Genomic DNA, 23,083 nt, shown 5'->3' with positions numbered 1-23,083 from the left:
TTAATTGACAGCGCTAAGATGATCCTCCTGCCTCTGATTGGTTGACTCTGACTGGGAGCTGGGTAATTCTCCTCCCAGTGGAGGAGATCAATCTTTTCACAGATTATCTGTCTCATTATACTGTCACAACATGGTTTTAGCAATTATGTAAAGAACATTAAGCTGTGCTTTAAATGTTTCAGATCATTAAACATTAATCATTAATTTCAGACAGAGATAAGCTGATATAACTTGATAACTGGTTATGCCACCATTGCAACAATTATCATCAAGTGCTTGTGATAAATGCAACATTCCTGTAGTGTGTGTATCTGTATATGCATCCCATCATGATCTTAAAACATATCCAAGCAGCAAAGCAGCCCTAGAACATCATACTCCCACCAAAAGTATGATGTTCTTTTTCTCAGTTAGTTTTATGCCACATGTAAAGATACACAACTGCTCAAAAGTTTCTCTTCTGTCTCATCAGTCTGGGGAATATTTTCCAAAAGTCTTGCAGCTGTTTTCTCTGGCAAATATGAGACTGGCCTTTCTCTTCAGTTTGGTCAGCTGGAGTTTTCTCTTAGGACTTTACCAAGAATGCCATTTTTGCCATTTCTGTTTCTTACTGTTCAATCATGAACCCTAACATTAACTGAGACATGTGAGGCCTACAGTGATTTAGACATAATTCTGGGTTCTTTTGTGACCTTTGGGGTCAGATGTTTGTGCACCTTTGAAGTATTTTTGGTCTTAGGCCATCACTGTTTTACGTTTTCTCCATTTTTGGATGATAGCTGTCACTGTGGTTCACTTACTGTAATTAGGCTGAGGTGTGGCTGGTTAAAATGAACAAAAATATATGAATAATAATGTAACAGGTAAGCCACTATACAGTTTGCTTTTAGCCTTTATGCAGATTGTCTTTGTCTGGTATACACAAAAAAAAGTTTGGTCACCTAAAACATGTCTATGTGTCAAAAAGCAAAGACAAAAGAAAACTTTAAGGAGACAAAGACTTGTTTTTTCAGCACTATATATCACACTCAAGAGGCCCCTGGTATGCAGAAACTGATAGCTGTTTCACTCAGTCTGATAAATGCAAACTGCACCACAGCTGTAAAAACAGTAAAACTGTTTACTTAATATTTGTCAACAGTTGTATAAAATTTTGCAAGAAACAAAATTATTTACAGTGAAATCATTAATACAACACTTAATGTTCCACTTTAATCCAATCCTTAACATATCTGCCTCAGATGCAGATATTTCAGTGCACACTCTGAAAAGTCAGTAATAATCCTTTATTTTAATGAATCAAAAAGCATTTTGCAGCAATTGTGAAGATTTAGCACAGTAGTGGTAAAGGGGGCATATAATCAGATTTTACATTCTCAAGCTTTAAGCATCTTCATGCTGAAGATTAAAGTGCTTTGATCCACATCTATTGAGCCAATCATTTGAGCCATGTTCCAAAGAGGCTTAGTAACTCATTATAAGGATAAGGCTTACGGTGAAGTAGCTCACTTCCATTTAAACGAGCATTAGGACTGAGCTACCATAGCAGAATTTTTTTTACTCATACACTCATACACGCAAAGCGTGAGAAGAGGAATATAAATGTGGCAGGGATGTATCTGGCTCCAGGTTCCTTTTTCTGCATCGCAACAACCAAAACACTGTCAAAGAAATATCTTCAACGACGAGAACAACAAGGAGTTCTGTAACCACTGCTCAGCCCACACAGAGTCTTGAAGTCAACATCATTATGTCAGTTTGAAACTACCTGAAGAGACAGATGCAATCGAGTCAGTCAAAATTTCACAAAGTGGTTGAGACCAGGTTTCCAGGCTGTAAGAACAACAAGCTTCAAAACATGGTAGAAGAGTGGAAATATCTACCTATTGGAGCCCCAGTTAGCACGTTAACAAGGTATTGAAAAGCATCAAGTGCAGAAAGAATTAGATACAACTGTGGAAAAATCCAATGAGTTCAGTGTTTTGCTTTGCTTTTTTTAACAAATTTTGCAATATGGATCTGTACTTGTCTCGATAGCTTCAAGTTTTATTAAATAATGTATTAATAACTTTGCTTTCATTTAAAAAGTGAAACTGAAATGCTATACATATATTATGAGGAGAAAGCTCTGCTTTGTAATTATGATGATTTTACACACCAAATAAAAATGTTGGGTTTGATAAAACACAGTGGACTGACACTAACGGATAATCTGAGTTCCTGAATCAACACTTTCTTCATTCAGGTTCTTTATATTGGACCTCTAGTGCCTCTCCACTCTTCTTCACATATTCTGGGACTTTGATTTTTAAATGAAATACAAAAATAAGTCTTTGGACCTCTGAGCAGCAGATAAACTTTTTTCCTTTATCCCAGGTAAGACATTTTTGATATTGTTTCTGGTTCAGGAGTGCCTTTACATAAGGGGTGTAACATTTGTAAGTTCCTCAAACACTTAAATGTGCTTTGTTCACAATCCTCTAAAGTAGGGGTGCACCGATTTTTGGCAGTTTTTTGGCCAACCGCCAATTACCAATCTTCAAAAAAAAAATGATCTGCCAATTCCGATTTTGGCCATTACTAATTTTTTTTATCTAAAGTATTGCTAAATATAGCCAAAAAGTGGCTGAGTTTGCAACAGAGGGGTGACTATTGTTCGCTCCAAACATGCAGACATGACCTGGTAGGCAGGTCTGTCAGTCAAACCTCTGTCATGGCAGAGCAAAAGAGGATAGTGATTGATTTTTAGACCTTTGTTGAGGTAAGATAAGATCAGTGTATAAGTATTGACCAATCATCAGTCTCACAAAATTAAGGAAATCGGAGCCTATTTATCAGTACACTCCTACTCTTAAGGTTGCAGTTATCTCTGTTGCCTATGCATCCAAACTTCCCAATGATATACTCATATATAGTAGTTTGAACAGCTAGCTTCTTTAGAATTGCACTTTTGAAGCTTATTTTACTTAAAGACAGTGTCAATGACTGTCTGCTGAACAACTATTAAGTCAGCAGTCATTTCTTTATAAAAAATCCTTTTAGTTCACCTAAAATTTTAGAGAACTTTGGTTCATATGTCATTTTCTTCTAAATTAACAAGAAATAATGTGTCAGTAAGAATGTATCGATTCTATATAGGTTTTGCTTCAAATCAGTTAAATAAATTAGCTTTTCAATAACATTCTAAGTTATTGAGATGCACCTGTTAGTAATCCATATTCCAAGTGCTGTTTTTTTTTTTTTTCTTTAGGGTAAGCTTTGTTGACATATGAAAGCATGACTTGATATGAAGGAGAAGCTCCATAACCAATTGCTCCAGAGGGAGCTAGCTGACCAAGCTGAATTAGGTTGCACACAATGCAGTTTGTTTGAGGATGGAGGTTGGGCAATACATCTCAAGTTACAGGATGAATTATCTTAAGTTTTCACACAGCATGAACAGACGTTTGCAAGTAATGACATGCTCTAAATTTGGTTTAATCAGGATTTATGGCTGCATCTTAAAATCCAGCTAAATGTACTGGAGGGCTGGTATCAAACATCATTCCAGGCAAATCTTTATACTGCAGTTATAACAACTAGAGTTAAAAGCAAGAAAGTAGTGGAAAGTAGTGTAAACTACCACTTCTTGGCCAGTACGTCAATTGGTTACCATAGAGCAGGGGTCACCAACACGGTGCCCGCGGGCCCCTGGTCGCCCGAGGTGACCTTGTCAGTCGCCCGCAGAGCAAGTTCTAAAAATAGCCATTGTCATTAGGGAGCACTGCCAACAAAATTATTTAATTTAATGTTTTTACATTGAATTAATAACATTTGTTTATATTAGAATTTTTTTTAAAGCAAATTACAAAAAAGATTTAAAATTAATTGCTTTATGCATAAATTTCTATGGTTAAAGTTCAGTACTGCGCAGACGCCTGCAGGATTTTATCGGAGGGCAGCAGCGCCTGCAGCTGGACGGCTGCACCCACTCTGCCTACCTTAAGATTTTCCTTGAAGTAAAAAATGAAAATAATAATTTCTGTAAGTTTTATTATCGACTCTCTTTACAATTCACAAAATTGTGGAGAAAAAAAAAAAAGATCTTATGTGTCAAAACATCTTGTACGTAGCGAACGTCTGAGTCTGTGGGGGGAGGGGAAGGGCACGCCAAAGCTTAAATCTGATTGGTCAGTTTGCTTTTGTTTATTTTGCGGCTTGGCGCTTTTTCTGTAAGATAAAAATGAATGACAGGAGTTTGAACCTCCCGTAGTTCTAAGAGCGGTCGTTTGGATCCCGGCGGAGCTTTTTACAGTGTCTGTTCTGGCGGGTCGTCGGTTTCTGAGCTTCTTTGATGTTTCCCGACCTGGAGAGCTGATGGTCACCTGTCAGCTGACATCTGCTGCTCTTCCTGAGCGTCGCGCTAAGACTGCGAGTTAAACAATTTAATCTAGTCGAAACGTTCCCCAAAAGAGTAGAAATTAAGCAAACATTGTTGCTTCACCTTCTCCTCCTTTGGACGTCTGACACCACCTGAACCTGGGAATCAACATCCTCCTCTTTCCGTGGATCACACGGGTCGGCTTCGCTTCCATGTCTTTATTATTTAGCATCGTTTGTGTAAAACGAAAAAAAGGGTGTGCTGCTTTAGTGGTTTAGGTTTGTGCGGCTTTTGTGCGACGCCACATGATGAGAGAGGTGGTTGTGCTCTTGCAGGTCAGGTGCAGTGATACTTTTGTACATACCTTCCAATCTGTCGGACAGTTTTTTTTCCGACATCTGCTGGTGTCAGCCAGCTGGTGACCCGTCAGCTTTTAAGTTTGTGAAACCACAAAAAAAAGCTAATAAACCGGCGACTCGCCAGAACTGCACACTGTAAAAAGTTCAGGTGGGATCTTAGAACTATGGGAGATTCAAACTCCACTCATCATTTTTAGCTCACAGAAAAAGCAAACTGACCAATCAGATTTAAGTTTTCGCGTGCCCTTTGACCCCCACAGACTCACACTGATGTGCGCTACATACAAGATGTTGTGGCACAAAATAACTTTTTCTTCTCTCCACAATTTTGTTAGTAGTAAAGAGGGTTGGATAATAACAAAATACAATAACGTTTCTTTTTTTTATTTAAAGTTAAATCTGTTCAGCTGCACCAATCCAGACTCTTCAGTCACTTGTGGGCAATTTAGAATCACACAGAAAAGCTCCAAAAGGGAATCAAACTGAAAACTCTGAACTAAGAATTTCTGATCACATAATAGCAATTAACCATAGCTGCATGGTAAATTATTACTGCTAACTATTGTCAGTAGTCCCTAACATTAATATGATCAGGCAGCATGCAATCATATACCATATACTCTTATTATAATGGCTGAGCCAAGAAAATTTATGTCCATATCAAACAAGTAGCCCTTCGTGTTACTCTGTACCCATGAAGTAGCTCCCAGTCTCAAAAAGGTTGGTGACCCCTGCCATAGAGATTGTGAATGCAGGATGGTACAGGGACAGCACAAACCAAGGAACAGGTATGCATATAGACAATTTTAAGCGCTCATTTGATATCCTCTTAACGGTTTTGTCTAAAATCCCCTAATTTGGGGAAGTCAGTTAACCAGCACAAGAAATCATGCAGTAGATTTCAGAGACATTCATTTCTGTCTTTACATTCTTTTAGAAGTAAAAATGTTTCAATTGTTCCCAAGATGTCTCTTATTTACCAGCTTTGAACTGTTGCCAGCAAAGTACATTTTACAAGGCTTGTCTCAATGTCTTGTCTTTTCTGTTTTTATTGGTAACATTGACAGAATGCTTAACAAGTACCTACAGACTGTTGTATATTTTTTGTTTTTCTGAGTTGCAAAGTATGATCAACTAATAATATTCATCTTTTTGGACCAAATTGAACGTTTATGTGATCTACCAGCAGAAAGAAGAAATGTGGCAATGTTTTATAGGTCAGAGGTGACACGACATGCATTGAGCAAATCCTGCCAGCCAATTCTGACAAACATAAATTCCTCTCGTATGACTCTGTTTGAAGTGAAACTTTCTCTGTGTCTGATGCAAATGCGAGGTGCCTTCCCACAGTTTCTGTTGACGTCTACAGATAAGAGTAAAAGTGAGTAATTTCCAAGCATTGTGCTCAACATTTTAATGAAACATCCTTCCACACTCTGCATAATCACAGGTGTTAGTTGGTCAAGCCGAGACATGCCACCATGCCACAGTTTTGCTCCAATACTTTCCGGTTATGAAAGCAATGTGAATATGTAATTTTCCTAAAGTGATGCAGGCATTTTTTTAAACAACGAACTGTAATGCAAATGCAAACAATTGGGCCCAGTTCTTACAGGACAGACCCCCTCCTATTTTACGTAGGAAACACATACGTTATAGCTTTGAAATGGCTTTACTTGTTTCCTCCATACAAAATAAAAATGTCTGAATAAACCAAAAAATAAGAATTGGCCAAACATAAACAGATACAGAGAAATAACCACTCATAATGGAGTCAATTACTTTGAGTGTTTAAATATCCCAGCCAATTAGATAAATAATCCTGTCAAAAAGGCATAAAACGGTGAGTCATACCAGCTCCCATTCTGAATCAGTGAAAATCCACTGCTTGCTTACAGGTGTATGTGGATGTAGCTAATTTTAATTCAAAGCCTTGCTGAAAAGCAGCAGTGCTTCCGAGAAAACAATGGGAGGAAATCTGCAAAGTAATTCATACAATATGCCTGGAAAGATTGCGCTGATCTAGTAAACTTGAGCGAGATCCATGGAGGTGAGAAATACTCCTCAGCTCTGGATGCCAAGAGTTAATTCTGCAGGATAAGTTAAAACGGGATTAACTTGTAGACATAATAGTGCTTTGTAAAAGTATCTCTAGCCCTTGAGTTTTATCTTTCTTTTTTTTTTTTTTACATGTTTTCATATTACAACCTCAAATCTTGATGTACTACATTCAAGTTTTATATGACAGACCAAAATGAAATGCATTATTTTCTTCTTCTTTTTTTAACAAAGAAGGTTTGTTATATCTGATACCACTCAATCAAATTTATTGCGACTAATTGCTTTTCGAACAGTCTGTACATGTGGAGTCTCACAGACCAATGCATCATCCAAAATGCACAGAGGACAGCCAAACTGAAAATCTACTTCAAAAAATAACAGTCTGGGCAAGAAGAGCATTATTCAGAGAATAAGCTAAATTGATATGAGAAGACTAAAACTGAACAGTTTGTCCTTTGTGCAAAATACTATATGTGGCAGACACCTAACGCATCACCCTGAATCTTCTATACACACTGTGAAACATGGTAGTGACAGTATTATACTGTGGGCGTGTTTAGGGACCATGTAAGAGTGCTGATGGGAAGATGAATGAAACGAGGGCAATTGTGTAAGAAGTAATTGGTCAATTATTAACTGACTCATACAAACAAAAAAAGGCCTTTTGCTAAAATAACAAACATACTCAGAGCAGTAATTAAGCCAAAATTGATAGCACCTTTTGCTATCCAATTATTACTCAGTTAATCCAGAAAATAGTCAAAAGACTAACCACACACAGAAGAACTGATGTTAAGTTAAGCAGAAAGAGCTGAGCTTTTCACATGCTGAATTTGGAAGCATTTTTAACTGCAGACACATCTTTGCTACAGATCATCAAGCACACACAAAAGGTGTGCTAAGATGTTGCATTTTAGGCAACATCTTAGCACACACGTGTTTATTTTCTCATTTAAAAAGGAATTGTATTATTTCTTTATTGGCATCTTTCGATGTATTTCTAATTTTGCACAAAAATGGCTTAAGTGGATAAATGGAAAATCTGCAGAATGTACCAATTACTTTCATTCAATTGATTGATTACCCAAAAGAGTATTCACTTAGAGGATAAAATATTTTGGACTAGAGGATAAATAAGACTTGCAGTTTTACCAAGTCAAAATCTAGACCTAAATCTAACTCGAAAGGCCTGAGAATTTCTGTTCACGCACTCTCCAACCAACCTGACAAAAGTTGAGCTGTCTTGCAAAGAAAAAACAAAATGCAAATAATTAAGAACAAATGGAAAACAAATGCAAACGCAATTTGCTGAATTTTGTTTAAAAATATGTTGAACACCATACGTAATTTTCCTTCACTTTACAGTCACTGAAAACTGTGTTTGGAACAAAATAAATGGAGAAAAAAATGACTGAGGCATAAATACTTTTGTAAGACTCTGTATCAAACCCTGTCGTTTTTCTATTTGGAAATGTTTGCCCAATCTTCTATTAGTCAGTTCGTCGCGTTTTAAAAGTACAACAATGTGAGCACAAACTACTGCAAATGAAACCATCTATCACACACCAAAGAATATTCTTTTTCTAATAAAAGAAAACATTTTTTATAAATTATGCAACATATTACAAGTATATTTAAGGCAGTAAAGAATACTTCACTAAGTGGTAACAATGCATTTGCGTCATTGTGTTTTGTTAGCCTTTATTTATTATTCCGGTGACTTCGGGACACCTTTGAAAAATTCAGAAGCCACAGTTAACTCAAACAGCGAGGAAAAAAAAAACTCAACCCAGCAGTTACTCACAAGACAAAGGATGCTGCTTCGTTCTCCCATCACGAAAAACCTGCTTTCCGAAGACAAAAAGTCACCCGAACTCCGTTGAAACCTGAACTTTCTCACAATTTAACCTGCGCCACCTGACTTCGCTCCAACTCTTCACAACAATGAACCTAAGTCAGAATCACCGTGACACTTGGCCACCAGGGGTCACTACGAGCACGCGGAGAGAAAGACCGAGCTGAACGACCCTACATATCCAACATCTATCAAAGAGAGAAGAGCATGACACAGGGTGGGGCTGCCTGGAAGCGTGGGTCTCTTCCTTAATGTACCGCAAACAGATTAAAGTGTGTACTGGCAGATTAGCGTCGAAAGAAAGACCTCAAATGAAGCCACTTTAAAGCTCTTGGCACAGTTCGACAAAAGCAAGCAGTTATTAAGACTACATTACCCATAACCCTCAGCTTTGCTATTACCATAAAACTTATAGTAAATGTTCTACGATGGTTCTGATCTATTAATCATCTAACTTCTAGTGGTCAGTCAAAAAAAAAATAATCGTTTTTTACTGTGGAAACTTAAACGTTATTGCCAATATTAAAGATGCATTCTACTGGAATCCTTTTTCAAAGTGAACCTTACATGTAAACAATAATTTTAAAAATGTTTTTTTTAATTTAGTGTTTTAAAAATCAAAGCATGCACATTATTAGGTTTTAGCCAAACCTTCGCAAACTGCTCACAAATCAAATCACTTAATTTTTGTTAATTTAAAACAAATCTGCTCATCTACTCAGGTAACAGTATTTAAGCATATTTGTTTTGTTATTACTTCATCACTATTTCCTGCTTTATTCAAATCACAATTCTTATAGTTATATATAGGTTAATTTCAAACCATGTTCATGAACCACTACATATTTTGTGACACTTTTTATATATAAATATGACGGACTGTATTTTTGGTTGGTAATTTAGGGGCGGGGGGTTGTTGTTTTTTTTCTTTTCTCTTCTCTGATGTGTATCTTGCTGCCACATACAGTAGATAACACAGTTAAAGACATGCCTGGAAAGGGAAACTTGAAAAGATGTACACATAAAAACATACATGTACTATAGATTTCTAAATATGGTTGGGAAAGTAGGTAAGGATTGATTGAACGGGCCAAAGATGTGTCAGCTGCAAAAAGACCAAAGGATTTTTCTTCGCTAAATAAACATATCCATTAAAATATATGCCTTTGAAAGCTCAGTCTTTGGAAGATCAGTGTTTGGAAGGTATTATAAAAACATTTTTAAAAGCACACCATGATTTTTTAAGTTGATCTTAAATACTTCTACAGAAACATCTTTTTTTATTATTATTTAGTTAGTGTTGTATACAAAGAATTGACCTGCAGAGGTTAAAGGGGAGTAAGATCCCCAGAGACAGAAACAACAAGACCCTTCGATTTATTGCATTGTAAATCCATACTCCTCCCCCAGCCTAATGGACACAAAAACAGATTAAAATGACATCTAAATTATGACCCAGTAAAAATGCTTCATTGGACAACAACATGACCTGATGAGTTTTATGAGCTGCATCCTCCTATCTTTAGATTAAGGCTCCTATTAACCTCCTGACCTCTGTTCCAGTGACCATTAAACTTATTCTTATTTTTAATATCATTATATCCTTACAAAGGAGTTATGAACGGCTCAATCTAAAGGTCATAAAGCTTTCTGGGTGCTTCCATCAGAGGCTCCTTTGAGCGTTTGGGGGAAAATGAATTACAAAATTTAATTTGAAGAAGCATATCCAAACTGGTTATTTGAAGCATCCTAAAAAAAATATTTTTCTAAAGCTCTCATAATCTCCATGCTCTTCCAACAAAGTTCCACAGAGACAATATTAAAGAGAATGCAAAGAATGCAAAGTAAAAAAGAAACAATAAACAAAGAAAATACTTTCAGATTTCTTACAAAGCCATATCCAAAGGCTAAACTAGCAACAAAGCGGAATTGTCTCAAATGAAGTGCAATAAACCATGCTGGGCACGCTGTGGATCAGAGAAAAGATTAGTGTCACATTTAACTACAGACCTGGAGGAGAGCCTTCATGCCTGTTGTCATAATATTAAAGGGAGAGTAGAACACTTAGAGGTCAGTGACATTGTACACAGTGCTGGGAATAAGTGCACAGGATATCAGCACATATCACATACAAGTTGCTACTGCCAAATGCCTATGTAAAACCTCTTTGCTCTATGCTGCTGTTGTATATTTTTGATAAAGTTTTAAGTGCCCATTGTTCTCATGTTGTTACACAGTTGAATGTAATATGCTGGGGTGAACCAGAAGACAAACAACCCATATCTTTCACTTTGATAAGTCATTGTAACCATATGTAACCATTTTGTTAAGCTCCCATTTTTATGCGTTTTTCATAAAGTATGTGAATATCTTTTTATTTACAGCAAGAAAACCCTTCTGACAAAGCAGATCATATCTGCAGTGTGACCACACACAGGTTGCAATATAAGGTTGATGCAAACTGCTCCGAAACAATGACCGACCCTTCACTTTACAACTGCAAACAACCTGCGATGTTTTAAACTTATTTCCATTTTCCACGCAAATGGCAGATTGTAAGGTGCCATAGTCGCTGCAGCCCAGCAAGTTTAGCCCCATGCCATGCAAATGTAAAGTCTCTAGTGGGAAGAAATATGTGCCTGAGGGATTGTAGCCAAGGATCAGGTCATGCTGCTGCACTGTGAGAAATAAGAGTCGAAGCTTTCTTCATGTAAACCAGATGTCTCTGCTTTCCATCTCGGCCCAGGCTGCAGAGATCCAAAGTGAGCGCACCAGTAAAAAAAAAAAAAAAAAAAGGAGTGATATTCAACTTCATGTGAGGAAACCTTCTCAAGTTTACAAAGTGGGTTGCTATGTTACCCGCAATTAAACATTTCTAATTAGCACAGCATCATACATGCAAAAGCATATGCAAAAGCTGCAACAGTTGTTTTGGAATACATTTACACCAGATGGAACTGAACAAGCCAAATGAAGTCACTCTTGAAATGGAAGTCTTACAGCATTGGGGCCGTTACTGGGTGGAGGTGCAGACGTTTCATGTGAAAAAGGGGAACAAAACACCCACAAAAACAGAGACCCTGATGTGTTGTTGCAGTGGTCTCTTGGATACTATTGTCCCTGAGAGGAGAACTTGACTCTATGCACACCCACAAAAATGTGACTTTGATTACTGAATTGAAGAAAGATTTTGCATACAAAGCCACTGGCTTGTAAGCTGATTGTAAGCCGACAGCATGGTCATGTGAGTCTTCAGGCAGGAACTCAGTCCCTCTGTTTTCAGTTGAGACTGTAAAACACAGTGCAGCTGCACCATGTTAAATAACAAATATTGGTGATTAATAATTTAACGTATTTAACAACAATGTAAGCTAGCATGAACATCTCAACAACAAAAACTTGTCCAAAAGACTGTAACCTCATACAACTCCCAAATATCTGTTTCACTTTATTTCCCCCAGCTTCATTCAGGTTCTGTGAAAAAGGAAAAAGTTCTGGCTGTGGAGTTGGTGTTGATAACTCCAGAGGACAGATACTTGGCATTCATTACAAGGCTGTTACGGTGTCAGGTCAATGATATATTTCCAATATGATAAACAAACAGTGTTGCCATGGGGAAAATTTAAGCACAACAGTGCAGATTGCCTCCAATATTTAGTACTTTGTTTTATTTAGTAATGTGATAGCTTCCAGTGTACTTTCTGCAAAGCAGCTGCTGCACATTGAGTTACAATTTTGCTGTCCTCCATACAAGTTTAGAGTTGCTCTGTGTTGTTTTATGTGAGATCTGTAAGTGGTTATGCAAGAAGACAAGCACAAATGCACCTAGTTTCTTATATTTACATTATATTTTCGACCTGCTTATGTTTACAACCACAAACTTCAAAAATTTTATTCAGACTTCATGCACTTGAACACAATTTATAGCAAAATTATTGAGCGTAAAGAAAAGAAAACACAGTTTCAGTTTTTTGGGGATTTTTTCCCCAAACAAATAAAAAAACTGAAAACTTTTATTTACAATAGTGTTCAGGCCCAATAACTTACTAAACAGCTTTCTTTTTTTCAAATACAGCTACAAGACTTTTGCATGTCTGTAAACTGAAAATAATTCCCGTTCTTTGCCAAAGTAACTCAGGGCAGGTCAGACTGGATGGATTGCCTCTCTGAACATCAATGTTCATGTTTTGCCACATTCTCAGTTAGATTCAGGTCTGGACTTTGACTATTTTAACACATGAATATTAGATTTGATCCAAAACTTCCCATTGTAGCTCTGGCTGTATGTTTTTCTGGAAGATGAACTGCCACCCAATTTTATGTCTTTTAAAATTTCTACCATATCTTCTTCAACTGTGACCCTGTGACCCCATCAACTCAGATCCCATCCCCTGCCCCTGCTGACTCCCACAGCATCATACTGCCACCACCATGTTTCATGTAGGAATAAGTATGCTGAAGTGTTTGCTTTCAGATATATATATATATATATATATATATATATATATATATATATAAGTATTCAGATGGCAGTTGTCTGCATGTTCAGCTTGTAATGTAAAATTTTTGTCCCAAGGCACTATGAATCCTAAAAAAAAAAAAAAAATCTGTTTGCCTTGCAAGTTCTAACATCAACACTTGTCTCAACTTTGTACATTCCTCCAGAGAACCACCTTTAAAACGTCTCACTTCAGTCTTCTTAAATGTGCAACAGTTTATTCATCTCAACAAATTGGATGAAAAGGGATGACATTCATCACTTGTAGTGACGCAACAAGCTGTAAAACATGTTGGTCCACACGTAAGCAAACCTGCCCAGTTAGCCAGAGACCTGATGGTGTTGCAACAGCAGAAGACTGTGATTGATTAGTTTAGGGAGGTTTTTCAATTCAAGTCCCATCCAGGATTTTTGAAAAAATAATACCAAGATTATATAAAATAAAACGAATAAATGAAAGCAGAGTTAATCCTTCTGCATTAGGTTTTTTAAATGATATTCCATTCACTTTCGCAATGTTGTGAGTAATACAGAGACAACAATAATGTAACCAACTCTTACACCCTGTGTAATTTAAATTTTGCTAATGAATTGGGGAGTGAAATTTGCTTTTGAAAGTTTGGTTTCTTCAAAGTTCCTACTTTATAAGTTTCTGCTCGAAGATTTCCAGCAGGGATAATTAACGCCCACCACAGCCACAGCTGTTTGCAGTATGATCAAGAACAAAACGTAGCAATAATACATCCGCCTTCAAAGCAATCAATTAAAGGGCACTAACCTGATACGAAGTTTCCTCAACCTCGGTACCACAGTGCCGCATCAAAGTCGAATCCAAACTTCTGGTCTGCCTCAGTTTCTTCTTGGAAATACTTTTGGGGCTAAGCGAGCATGAGAACACGCTGCTCAAAAGTCCTTGTGCGGCCATATCTCATACTCAGCCGTTCATGTAATATTGGATATAGATCCGCAAACACATAATAGGAACGCTGCGAGATGAACCGTTTCCCGTCCAGCGCTCGCAGCGTCTCTGCCAGTATTATGAAATGCGCGCCCCTGTTCTCAGATCACCTCCTCCGCCTCCCAACGCCGTGACTCAGTGCTTCCTGCGTCCAGCATCTCAATGATGCTTCTAAGAAGTATGTTGATTTCTCCAAAACAGCATGACAAACGATACTCAGTGGGATTAGGGGGGCATGACTTTGTTTATACTGGCTCTGAGTGACTCAGCCAAACCAATTTGAATTGATCCCGCGGCAAAAATAAATAAATAAATAAAAATAAAATAGATGATAGTTTCGTAGCGTAAACAGATTTTGATGTTCAAAACGGACTTATAAGTAGTTTATAAAACGTGAAGTCTGCAAATATTTCAAGGCTTTTCAAAACTGATTTATGTATTTTTTCAGAACATCTCTGTTTATTGTTTATTGACGGACAAATACTGTGTGCACAACACGCGTCTCATTTATTACAAGTACGCATAATCTATATTATCCGTTACAGTCTTCTGAAAGAAAAAAAAATATCACACTTGAATATTTAAATTTATATATATATATATATATATATATATATATATATATATATATATATATATATATATATATACTGTATATATCGAGGCAATCTGGGCACATTTGAAATCTTACTTAATCAACCCTAATTAATTTTAATGAATCATGATTTACTTAATTGATAATAATAAACCATATTTGTAGGACAGCTGAGTTCAATTTAACTACCCACAGCCAGGCTTACTGCTTGACATGTATAATCAACCTGCTTAACCACATTAAGTCGGCTGAGAGATCTCAAAAAGCAAAGCATCAGCACCAACCTGAAGAAATTAAACAAGAGGTGAGGAACACAGAGGCTTAAAGCCATTTCTAAGGGTTTGGGACTCCAGTAACAGCAGTCCGATATAATGGAGAAAGCATGAAACTGTAGTGAATGTTCAGTGCATCAACGACTCATCTAGGAGATAATAAAGGAGTCCAGTACAACAATGTAAGCACTGTGTGATTCACTTGCCTCAGTTAAAGGCCAGAGTTCATGATTCAACAGTAAGAACGAATCTGGGCAAAACGGCATCATATGGGAGATTGTCGAGGTAAGACCTGCTACTTATCAACATTAACTGTGTCATATTTTTTTATTAAACTTCTTGGTGATTCTTAAAACTTTCGATAAAATATACTGTAAATTGAAGACTGCAATTTTTAAAAGGTGCCTTAGACAGGCAGTCCATGCATGAAAACTCTCCAATGTGGTTGAAGTAATATAATTCTGCAAAGAAGAGTGGGCCACCTGTTATCACAAGTGCTTGATGGCAATGATTGCTGCCAAGGGTGGCACAGTTGGGTATGAGGTTTTGGGGGCAATTGCTTATTCACATCGAACAAGGTTGGTCCAGACAGCTATTTTTCTTACCTTTTTCAATGGAGACATTTAAAAACTACAGTTTACATTTTCCCATGTTACCTTTGATGCTCGGAACAAATTCAGTGTGACAAAAATTAATAAGAAATTTGTGAAGGGAGAATAGTTTAGTATACATTAAAGGTTTCCTTCAGAGATGATCAAGCTGAAAAAACTGGTTTTATCCACTTCACAGATTCATATAGTAAGAGTTTTCCAGTTTCATTCTTACATATAGTCACAATCTTGCACACACCTCAGCTGCATTCACTCAGTCACACTGTATTACTTCTTCACTGCAAGGTAGCTGAGATACATGGCATGCCATGCCCTCTGAACGGACCCTTCCTGTGGGAGCCCTGGGGAAGAGACCAGTGTGATAACGCGACATGTGAACCAGTACTGTATGGCCTCGATAAGGATTTATCAGATACAGAGTCCACTAAACAGACAGGGGAAGTGGTGATAAGTGGGCGGCTTTACGTTTGATCTGCTTATTTGGTGCTGGTGGAGTTTGGGTAGAGACTCCCGGAAGACTCTCATCAGACATAATTTCTCAAAGGGATAGGTGCGGAAAGACAAACGCTAGACCAAGTAGAAAACCCCGGGCATGTTGATTTATAGAATACCTTTTAGTATACACTTTGGTTTGTTTCAAGTATAGTTGTAAAACAGAAAATTGCTGCAATGAAGTTTTAATAAATGTAAGCAAAAATGACAACTATTTTGGGGAGTAAACTGAGAAGTAAACTTGGAATGTGCAGAGCATTAAAATCCAAACAGAATGAGCCGCTACTCACTCCTCTGTCTCAGTCAAACATGTTTCAGAGGGAGTACAGTGCTTTACAGTTAATCAAATTAAATACTTTGTATCTATCAAATAAACTCAATAAAACATATATTTTGGTTATAGTTTAACAACATTTTAAAGGCTTCAGTTTTGCAAGGCATTGCATGCGAGGGGAAAATTTCCTTTTTTTTTTAGAACAGGGCTTTGGTGTTAATAGATGTCTTCAAAACAAACAAACAAACAAACAAACAAACAAACAAAAAAAACATCTGTACTATTAAGATTTCTCTTTGATAAGTAAACTCACCACGGGGATCAGCAAATAGTTTCAGCATTTATTAGATAATTCAGAAAGACAGATGTGAAATATTTTGTCTTGAGTTTGCATGAGTCATCATAGCTGGAGTCAAGAAAAGAAACAAACCATGGCCGTGAGGGCAGAGAAAAAGACCACTAGATGGCAGTAGAACAAATGCTTAAATTGCTACCGACATGATGTGTGGTTTGTTTGTTGGGGGGCAGAGAGGGGATTTGTTGGCTGTCTGTACAGCAGACACTGAGTACCAGGTGAGGGGAGAGTTACAGATTGCATGTCCACCACAGGCAAATGATGTCCATCATCTTCAAAATTCCTTCTGTGCAGGGCTTGTGTTAACTTGTCTTGCATTGCAGATAGGCTGAATTTGTGTCCACTGAACTGCAGTTGCTTCAGAGAAAAGAGAAAAGCCTTGGAGAGTCTTTGTCTTGCACAAGTACGTTTTTTACAGGTAGAACCTCCAAACATTGAATGCATTTTTTAGGATTGTATGTGGCAGACTAAAAGTGATATGCAGTGGAAGGAAAATCATATATTCTATGATTAATATAGACTGAAAAGTGTGAGCCCAGTCCCTTTTATTCTAGTACCCATTAATAAAATGCATTGCTGCCATTTGCTTTGATAAATAAGTCAATTTGTAAGTAGAGTCCAGGTATATCTTATTGGTTTAAATACAGCTGATCTGTGAAGGCCTCAGAGCACATTATGTCAAACACAAGGTCCTCTGAGGTTTAGAGGACCACAGAAATAAAATTTCAAAATTACATTTGTGTGCTTAAATATTTCATCAATCAGTTTTTATTTGCATGGACCAAATTGCATCAATTTGAACATATTTTAAGTGTGATTAAATCTTAAGAAGTACAAATCAAATGCTGAGAAAGCTACAGTATTTTAGGTGGTTGTGTAGTTTAATTTATACAAATTGCAGAGATTTTCGTCTCTGTTGGTGCAGAAATCTGTTAAAAGGACGACTGTTTGCAATTTTAAAGAGAGACAACAGAATACTTTAGATTGGATCTTTTCATGTCTTGTTTACTTTAAAGTGAAAAGAACAACGTATTAAGGACAGCGTCATTTCAACCATAAAAATGGATGATCGTCCAGTTAAAAATAGGTTTCTGCAGTGCCATTTTTCTGTCACTTGTGTGCGCTAGTGTATCTTACAGCAACGCTAACCGCTTACAGCACTTATGAGCCATCAATAATGTACATTAAAGAGACAGAGAATTTGTCCCGTAGGGCCATAAAAACGGAGCTAAACAGCACCTCTTGAACTGTTGCATGACTTTTTATGTAAATGTGATTAAACACCAATGTTATTGTCTAAAATTGCAGCAGTTTGGAAAGATATATTGAATATGTTCAAACTTTACATTAATAGGCATTTATAAAATAAAATTTTACCACAGTGACTCATAAATTCTGGGAAACGCAATCATGTGTAACCCTCACATGCATACACCCTCGGGGTTCATGCGTTTTTGTCAAACACAGAGTCGTTAGCGTTTTGAAAACTGAGAAATAAAAACAAAGCATCCTCTGAGAAGAGTGCATTTATATCAGATTGGTGGGCTGGTTTTTATTACTCAGATTACCGCCTCTTACATTTGATAGCTCATCTTCTCTACAGTGAAGGATGAAAATGGGAGTAATGGTGAGTAGAAAATGCAATCTGGATGTCAGAGAAGCACTTGATTAACCACTTGCAGACGCGGCCTCTGAGTCAGGGCTTTGGCTATTGCCGGCTCACTTTTCCCTCTTAGCCTGATCTTTCAAACATTACTGGTCACGAGGTATTGATTTTTCATCCTTCTCAATATCCTCTTGCCTTTAATAGAATTTACACCAGACTATCCGCTTTTCAAGCAGGCACCCCCGCCCCTCTCTTTGTGGCGATGCCAGTATCTTCTAAACCACAAAGAGGGGCACACCGAAAGCTCATCCTTTCATCAGCTCCTAGCTACCTGAGAGAGAAGATATGGAGCCTGAAAACAAAGATAAAAATGAAAGTTGTGTTGCCAGGTGTTTGGACCAGAACCACGAGGAGCAGAGGTGAGCCAACAACTGTTTCACTTCTGTTTTTTTTATTTTTTAGAAAGACACGAGAAGAGTAAAACCTACTTAAAGAGAAGAAGTTAGAGTGATTTTGAAACTTTTGTAACTTTCCCATGGTGTATTTTAGAAGCAAATAATTCTAGACCAGAAGTGATTTCCAACATCCTTTCTTGCATTGTAAAATGAATATAAACAAAGAGTAACATGAATTGAACACATTTGAAAAATCCAGATGAACTGAAATTAAATGTTACACAAATGTACCTAATACTTCTATACAGGAAATTTGAGGATTTGGTAAATTTGGTGCTCACACCCAAAACTAAATTAAATCATCTGTCTTCACTCTGTTCTTCAATGCATATATTAATTCAACTTTCGGATTGTTTCTTTTTTTTTCTGGCAATTCATATTTAAACGAAATTCGAGTTTTGTCATTTTAGCAATCCACCCCAAATGTTGTAAATAGCAACAACAAAAAAGAATAATGTCATTCACTAAATACAAAACAAAAGACCCTTTGTCAAAGTCTAATATATGCTATTGGAGAGATTAAGATAACATACTAAACATCTGATACTGAAAAAATTTAGTTAAACTCAAATAAGTGGGCGCAGCTTTTATTTAAAGTGGTACTTCCATCTGTAATAATGGATGAGTGAAATGTGTGATATTTCACTATTTTGCATGATCCCATATGAAAAAGCAATTATCTTCCGTATTGTCAGGCTAATAATTGCCGTAATCCAGGGCATTAGAAATGAGGCGTGCTCCCGCAGAGGTTCTCAGAGAGGCTTGGAGCTGTGCCTGCAGCAGAAGAGTGCTTCTGATGCAAGTGACAGCGCCGACTTGGTGACCTATAGCAGCTTTCCACGGGCGCATCGATTTTTCTCCCACATTACAGATAATTGCTGGATGCTGTGAATCCTATCCTCCCAGGGCAGCAGGGAGGAGCTTCTTTAGTATGTTGACACAGGAGTGGCTATCTGATTTGCAGAATGTGATATCCTGAGATCTCATTGACTTCTTTATGCTTCCTGACTTTTCTATATGTACGCTTAACAGTTTGCTTTTATGCCTGGCTTGTTAGCCGTCCTGATGGCTGATATTTAATTGAGAAAATGAAAATGCACTACTAGATCCATTATTTAGCTTTTTAACTTGCTTAATTAATCATGAGTAATTATCAACCAGGCAGTCTTCTGATGGCAAGAGTGATAATTGTCCTGATTGATATTTTAGACAAATACAGCAAACTGGAAGTAATACTAAGTAGTACTGGAAGAAATTAGGTTGGCAGTTTTTAATACATACATCTGCAGGCCTCAGAATATGCCAAGCTGCTGCTCTTATTAGATTAATATGCATTTTCCTGTTCTGCATGAAGTGACTCTCATCATTTTATGCAAATGACTGAATCTAGTGTTTGTTCTGCTTCATAAAGTAAGGAAAAAGTAACTTCCAGCACAGTAATGTACTAAAAATGAGCTTATGTTGACTGTTTTAACCATAACTTTAAAATGCTTGGACATTTTGTTTCATCTGTTCTGTGTTATATTTTTCTAATTAATCATAAATGCAAATCTCTGTCTTTCAGCTATATGTAAGCCCATACAAAAGTAACCTGCTGAACATTTTGGCGATCCATGCTCTAGAGGTACAAAGCTGGTAGAGTCAGACACATTTACAGAAAAACATTGTTATAAAAATATTAACTAAGGGGGCTACTTACAAATAATGTTTCTTCTAGATGAATCTAATCACATCTCTCCAAAAAAAAGGTCTTTCTTCCTGTCTGCATTTGAAAACGGCAGTCTGGGTTTTTTTAATATTAGAATAGAAAATACATACATGTCTTTACTCTATGTACGTTAACTACTGGTTTAACTGTAAATCATATTCATTCCAATTCATAGCTATGTTCTGGTTTATGATGGACCATCATGTAAAATCTACATAAAACACAGTTAAGTCTGTGATTGTACTGCAACAAAATGTAAAAATCAATTAAACTGTGTATTTAGCTTTTCCAAGGAACAGTAAATGAAAGGATTTTTCAAGATGCACAGTACCTTAAATAGCTTAAAATGAGCTATCCACCCACAAGCAGCGCACAACACATTAAATCAACCCAGTATAGAAACGCTTCTTAAATCAAGCCTGCTGTAACCCAGAGGCAGCATGCCTAATGTGATTCTTAACTGCAAACACAGTGCATGATTATTGCTTTCTGTACATCCTCTGTTCTCGCTCGTGTTGCGACCTGTCTGACACAGAAAAACAGGCCACCGATGCAGTGTGCTCTCTGGCCCAGGGGCGAGCACTGGGCCAAATGATTGGATGGATTCATGAGCAGTATTTCTCTCACAGAAAGGTCTGCTTTAACCTCACACTGCACTCTGTTGTGGCCATATGGCTGTGCTTAGCTACTGGACATGCAAACAGAAACGGTGCATGCTTTTGGCATGGTGCTCAAACCAGGGTGGCGAAGCCGAATGTTGCATGCTGTACTGCTCTTATATTTGCAAACTAAACTTTCACTTGTCAAACGTTGCTTTGTGTACTTGGCATGGGATGTGTTATGCAAGCAGCTCCATTTGCTTCCAGTAGCAGACACGTGCCTCTCTTCATAACTAATGGAGGACTGTGAATGCCATTCATGCATGAGAGTCAGCATGGTATTATCCAGTGTCAGCAAGCATGATGTTAAAATAGAATAGCTGTAGGTTAAAGTGAAAAGAGATGTGAAAATGAGAAAAAAAAATCACCTGATTTCCTGAGCCATATAGGTACACCTTCAAATGTAAGATTTCTCAGTGGCTGTGTTATACAGTAAAACAATAAATCTACCTGAGAATACAGTAGAAATAAACTACCTGATGGCTACTGTGTAACATGGACCTAATTCTGTGGTTTATATAGGATTTAGTTCTGGCTCAGTTAGGGGTGACAGTTGGCAGGCAGACAGTGATAGAGCCTGGATTATGGCTAAAGCTTAATTTCTAAGCTCTTATGGATGATAAAACACATGGCATATTCAAAACGCTTTGTAGTTTGGATAAGGAAATATTTCAGATATTATTTTATAATGTTTGTATTACTTAGTTCTGGCACCACTTAAGTGCATTTCAAAGCCTCTCCAGAGAAGCGTTGATGTAGAAAAACGCCACGGCTGAATGTCCGTGAGAGCTTTGCTTATAGCCTTACCCCAGCACAGCCAGCCATTGAAGTCCAGCTGTTCCACATTGATCTCTCTGTGTGTTTTCTGATGCACTGGCCCGGAATGTGATGTTATTTCATTACCAAGGCAGGAGCGACAAGCTCGGTCTCCTCCCTCAGGGCACTGGCCACTCACTTGGACGGGCCCCGCTGCATGTAATAATAACTGGCTTAGTCAGATGCGGCTCAGTTGACTATTGAGTCAAAATCAAGCCATGAGAAACTTTGTAGACGGAAGAAAGAACATGAGCACTCATCAGTAAAGAAGGCTCAGAAGGCCCGGACAGGAAAAACTGAAACAAGTTCTCCATCAAACTTGATCAAACTTGTCACCAGCTATGGACCCAGTTGACAGCGATCTTGGCATTATTACAGTCATTCTGTAAGTAGAGAGTTCTCTGTTGAATTCTGGGCTGAATCAAAAATTATTATTTATGAGTATTATATCTTCTAATATGAAAGTGTATGGAATTCAAGTCTTAAGATATAGATTTAAAAAAGATTTGGGATTTTGTAATAGTTATCTTTTTTTTTGTCCACAGAAAGCTCTTGAATATAACAGTGCTTTGACATACAGTACAGACCAAATGTTTGGACACACCTTTTAATTCAATGAGTTTCCTTTATTTTCATGACTATTGACATTGTAGATTCACACTGAAGGCATCAAAACTATGAATAACACATGTGGAAATATGCACTAAACAAAAAAGTGTAAAACAACTGAAAATACCCCTTATATTCTAGTTTCTTCAAAGTAGCAACCTTTTGCTGTGATTACTGCTTTGCACACACTCTGCATTTTCTTGATGAGCTTCAAGAGGTAGTCACCTGAAATGGTTTTCACTTCATAGGTGTGCCCTGTCAGGTTAATAAGTGGGATTTCTTGCCTTATAAATAGTCATGAAAATAAAGAAAACCCATTGAATTAGAAAGGTGTGTCCAAACTTTTGGTCTGTACTGTATATATGATGATGTGAAAACAATTACGATCCCCCAACAATTATTCAGACGCTCAATTTGATATCTAGTCTTTTTAATCTCTGGAAAGGAAAGATATCAAATTGCTGATAAACAAGCAATTATACTTTATTTTATTCTTCAAACTAATACATCAACAAAAATATCTCACAATTGCAAATTTAT

General features: G+C 37.2%; 1 protein-coding gene across 2 annotated transcripts in view; it reads right to left on the bottom strand.

The window, feature by feature from the left end:
• Positions 1–14,182, bottom strand: part of LOC116723365 (rho GTPase-activating protein 6) — a 28,034-nt gene extending 13,852 nt beyond the window's left edge. Inside the window, exon 1 of one of the 2 annotated variants that reach the window (XM_032568200.1) lies at positions 13,912–14,182. In XM_032568200.1, coding sequence (XP_032424091.1) covers positions 13,912–14,058 — 147 coding nt within the window. In that variant the 5' untranslated portion in view covers positions 14,059–14,182. Of the gene's footprint in view, positions 1–8,584; positions 8,760–13,911 lie in introns of those variants that run through there. The other variant, XM_032568201.1, reaches the window with a different exon arrangement.
• Positions 14,183–23,083: the final 8,901 nt, after the last annotated feature.

This window comes from Xiphophorus hellerii, chromosome 7 (genome assembly GCF_003331165.1).
Source record: "Xiphophorus hellerii strain 12219 chromosome 7, Xiphophorus_hellerii-4.1, whole genome shotgun sequence".
Taxonomy (NCBI): domain Eukaryota; kingdom Metazoa; phylum Chordata; class Actinopteri; order Cyprinodontiformes; family Poeciliidae; genus Xiphophorus; species Xiphophorus hellerii.
This window is presented reverse-complemented; position numbering and strand designations above follow the sequence as displayed.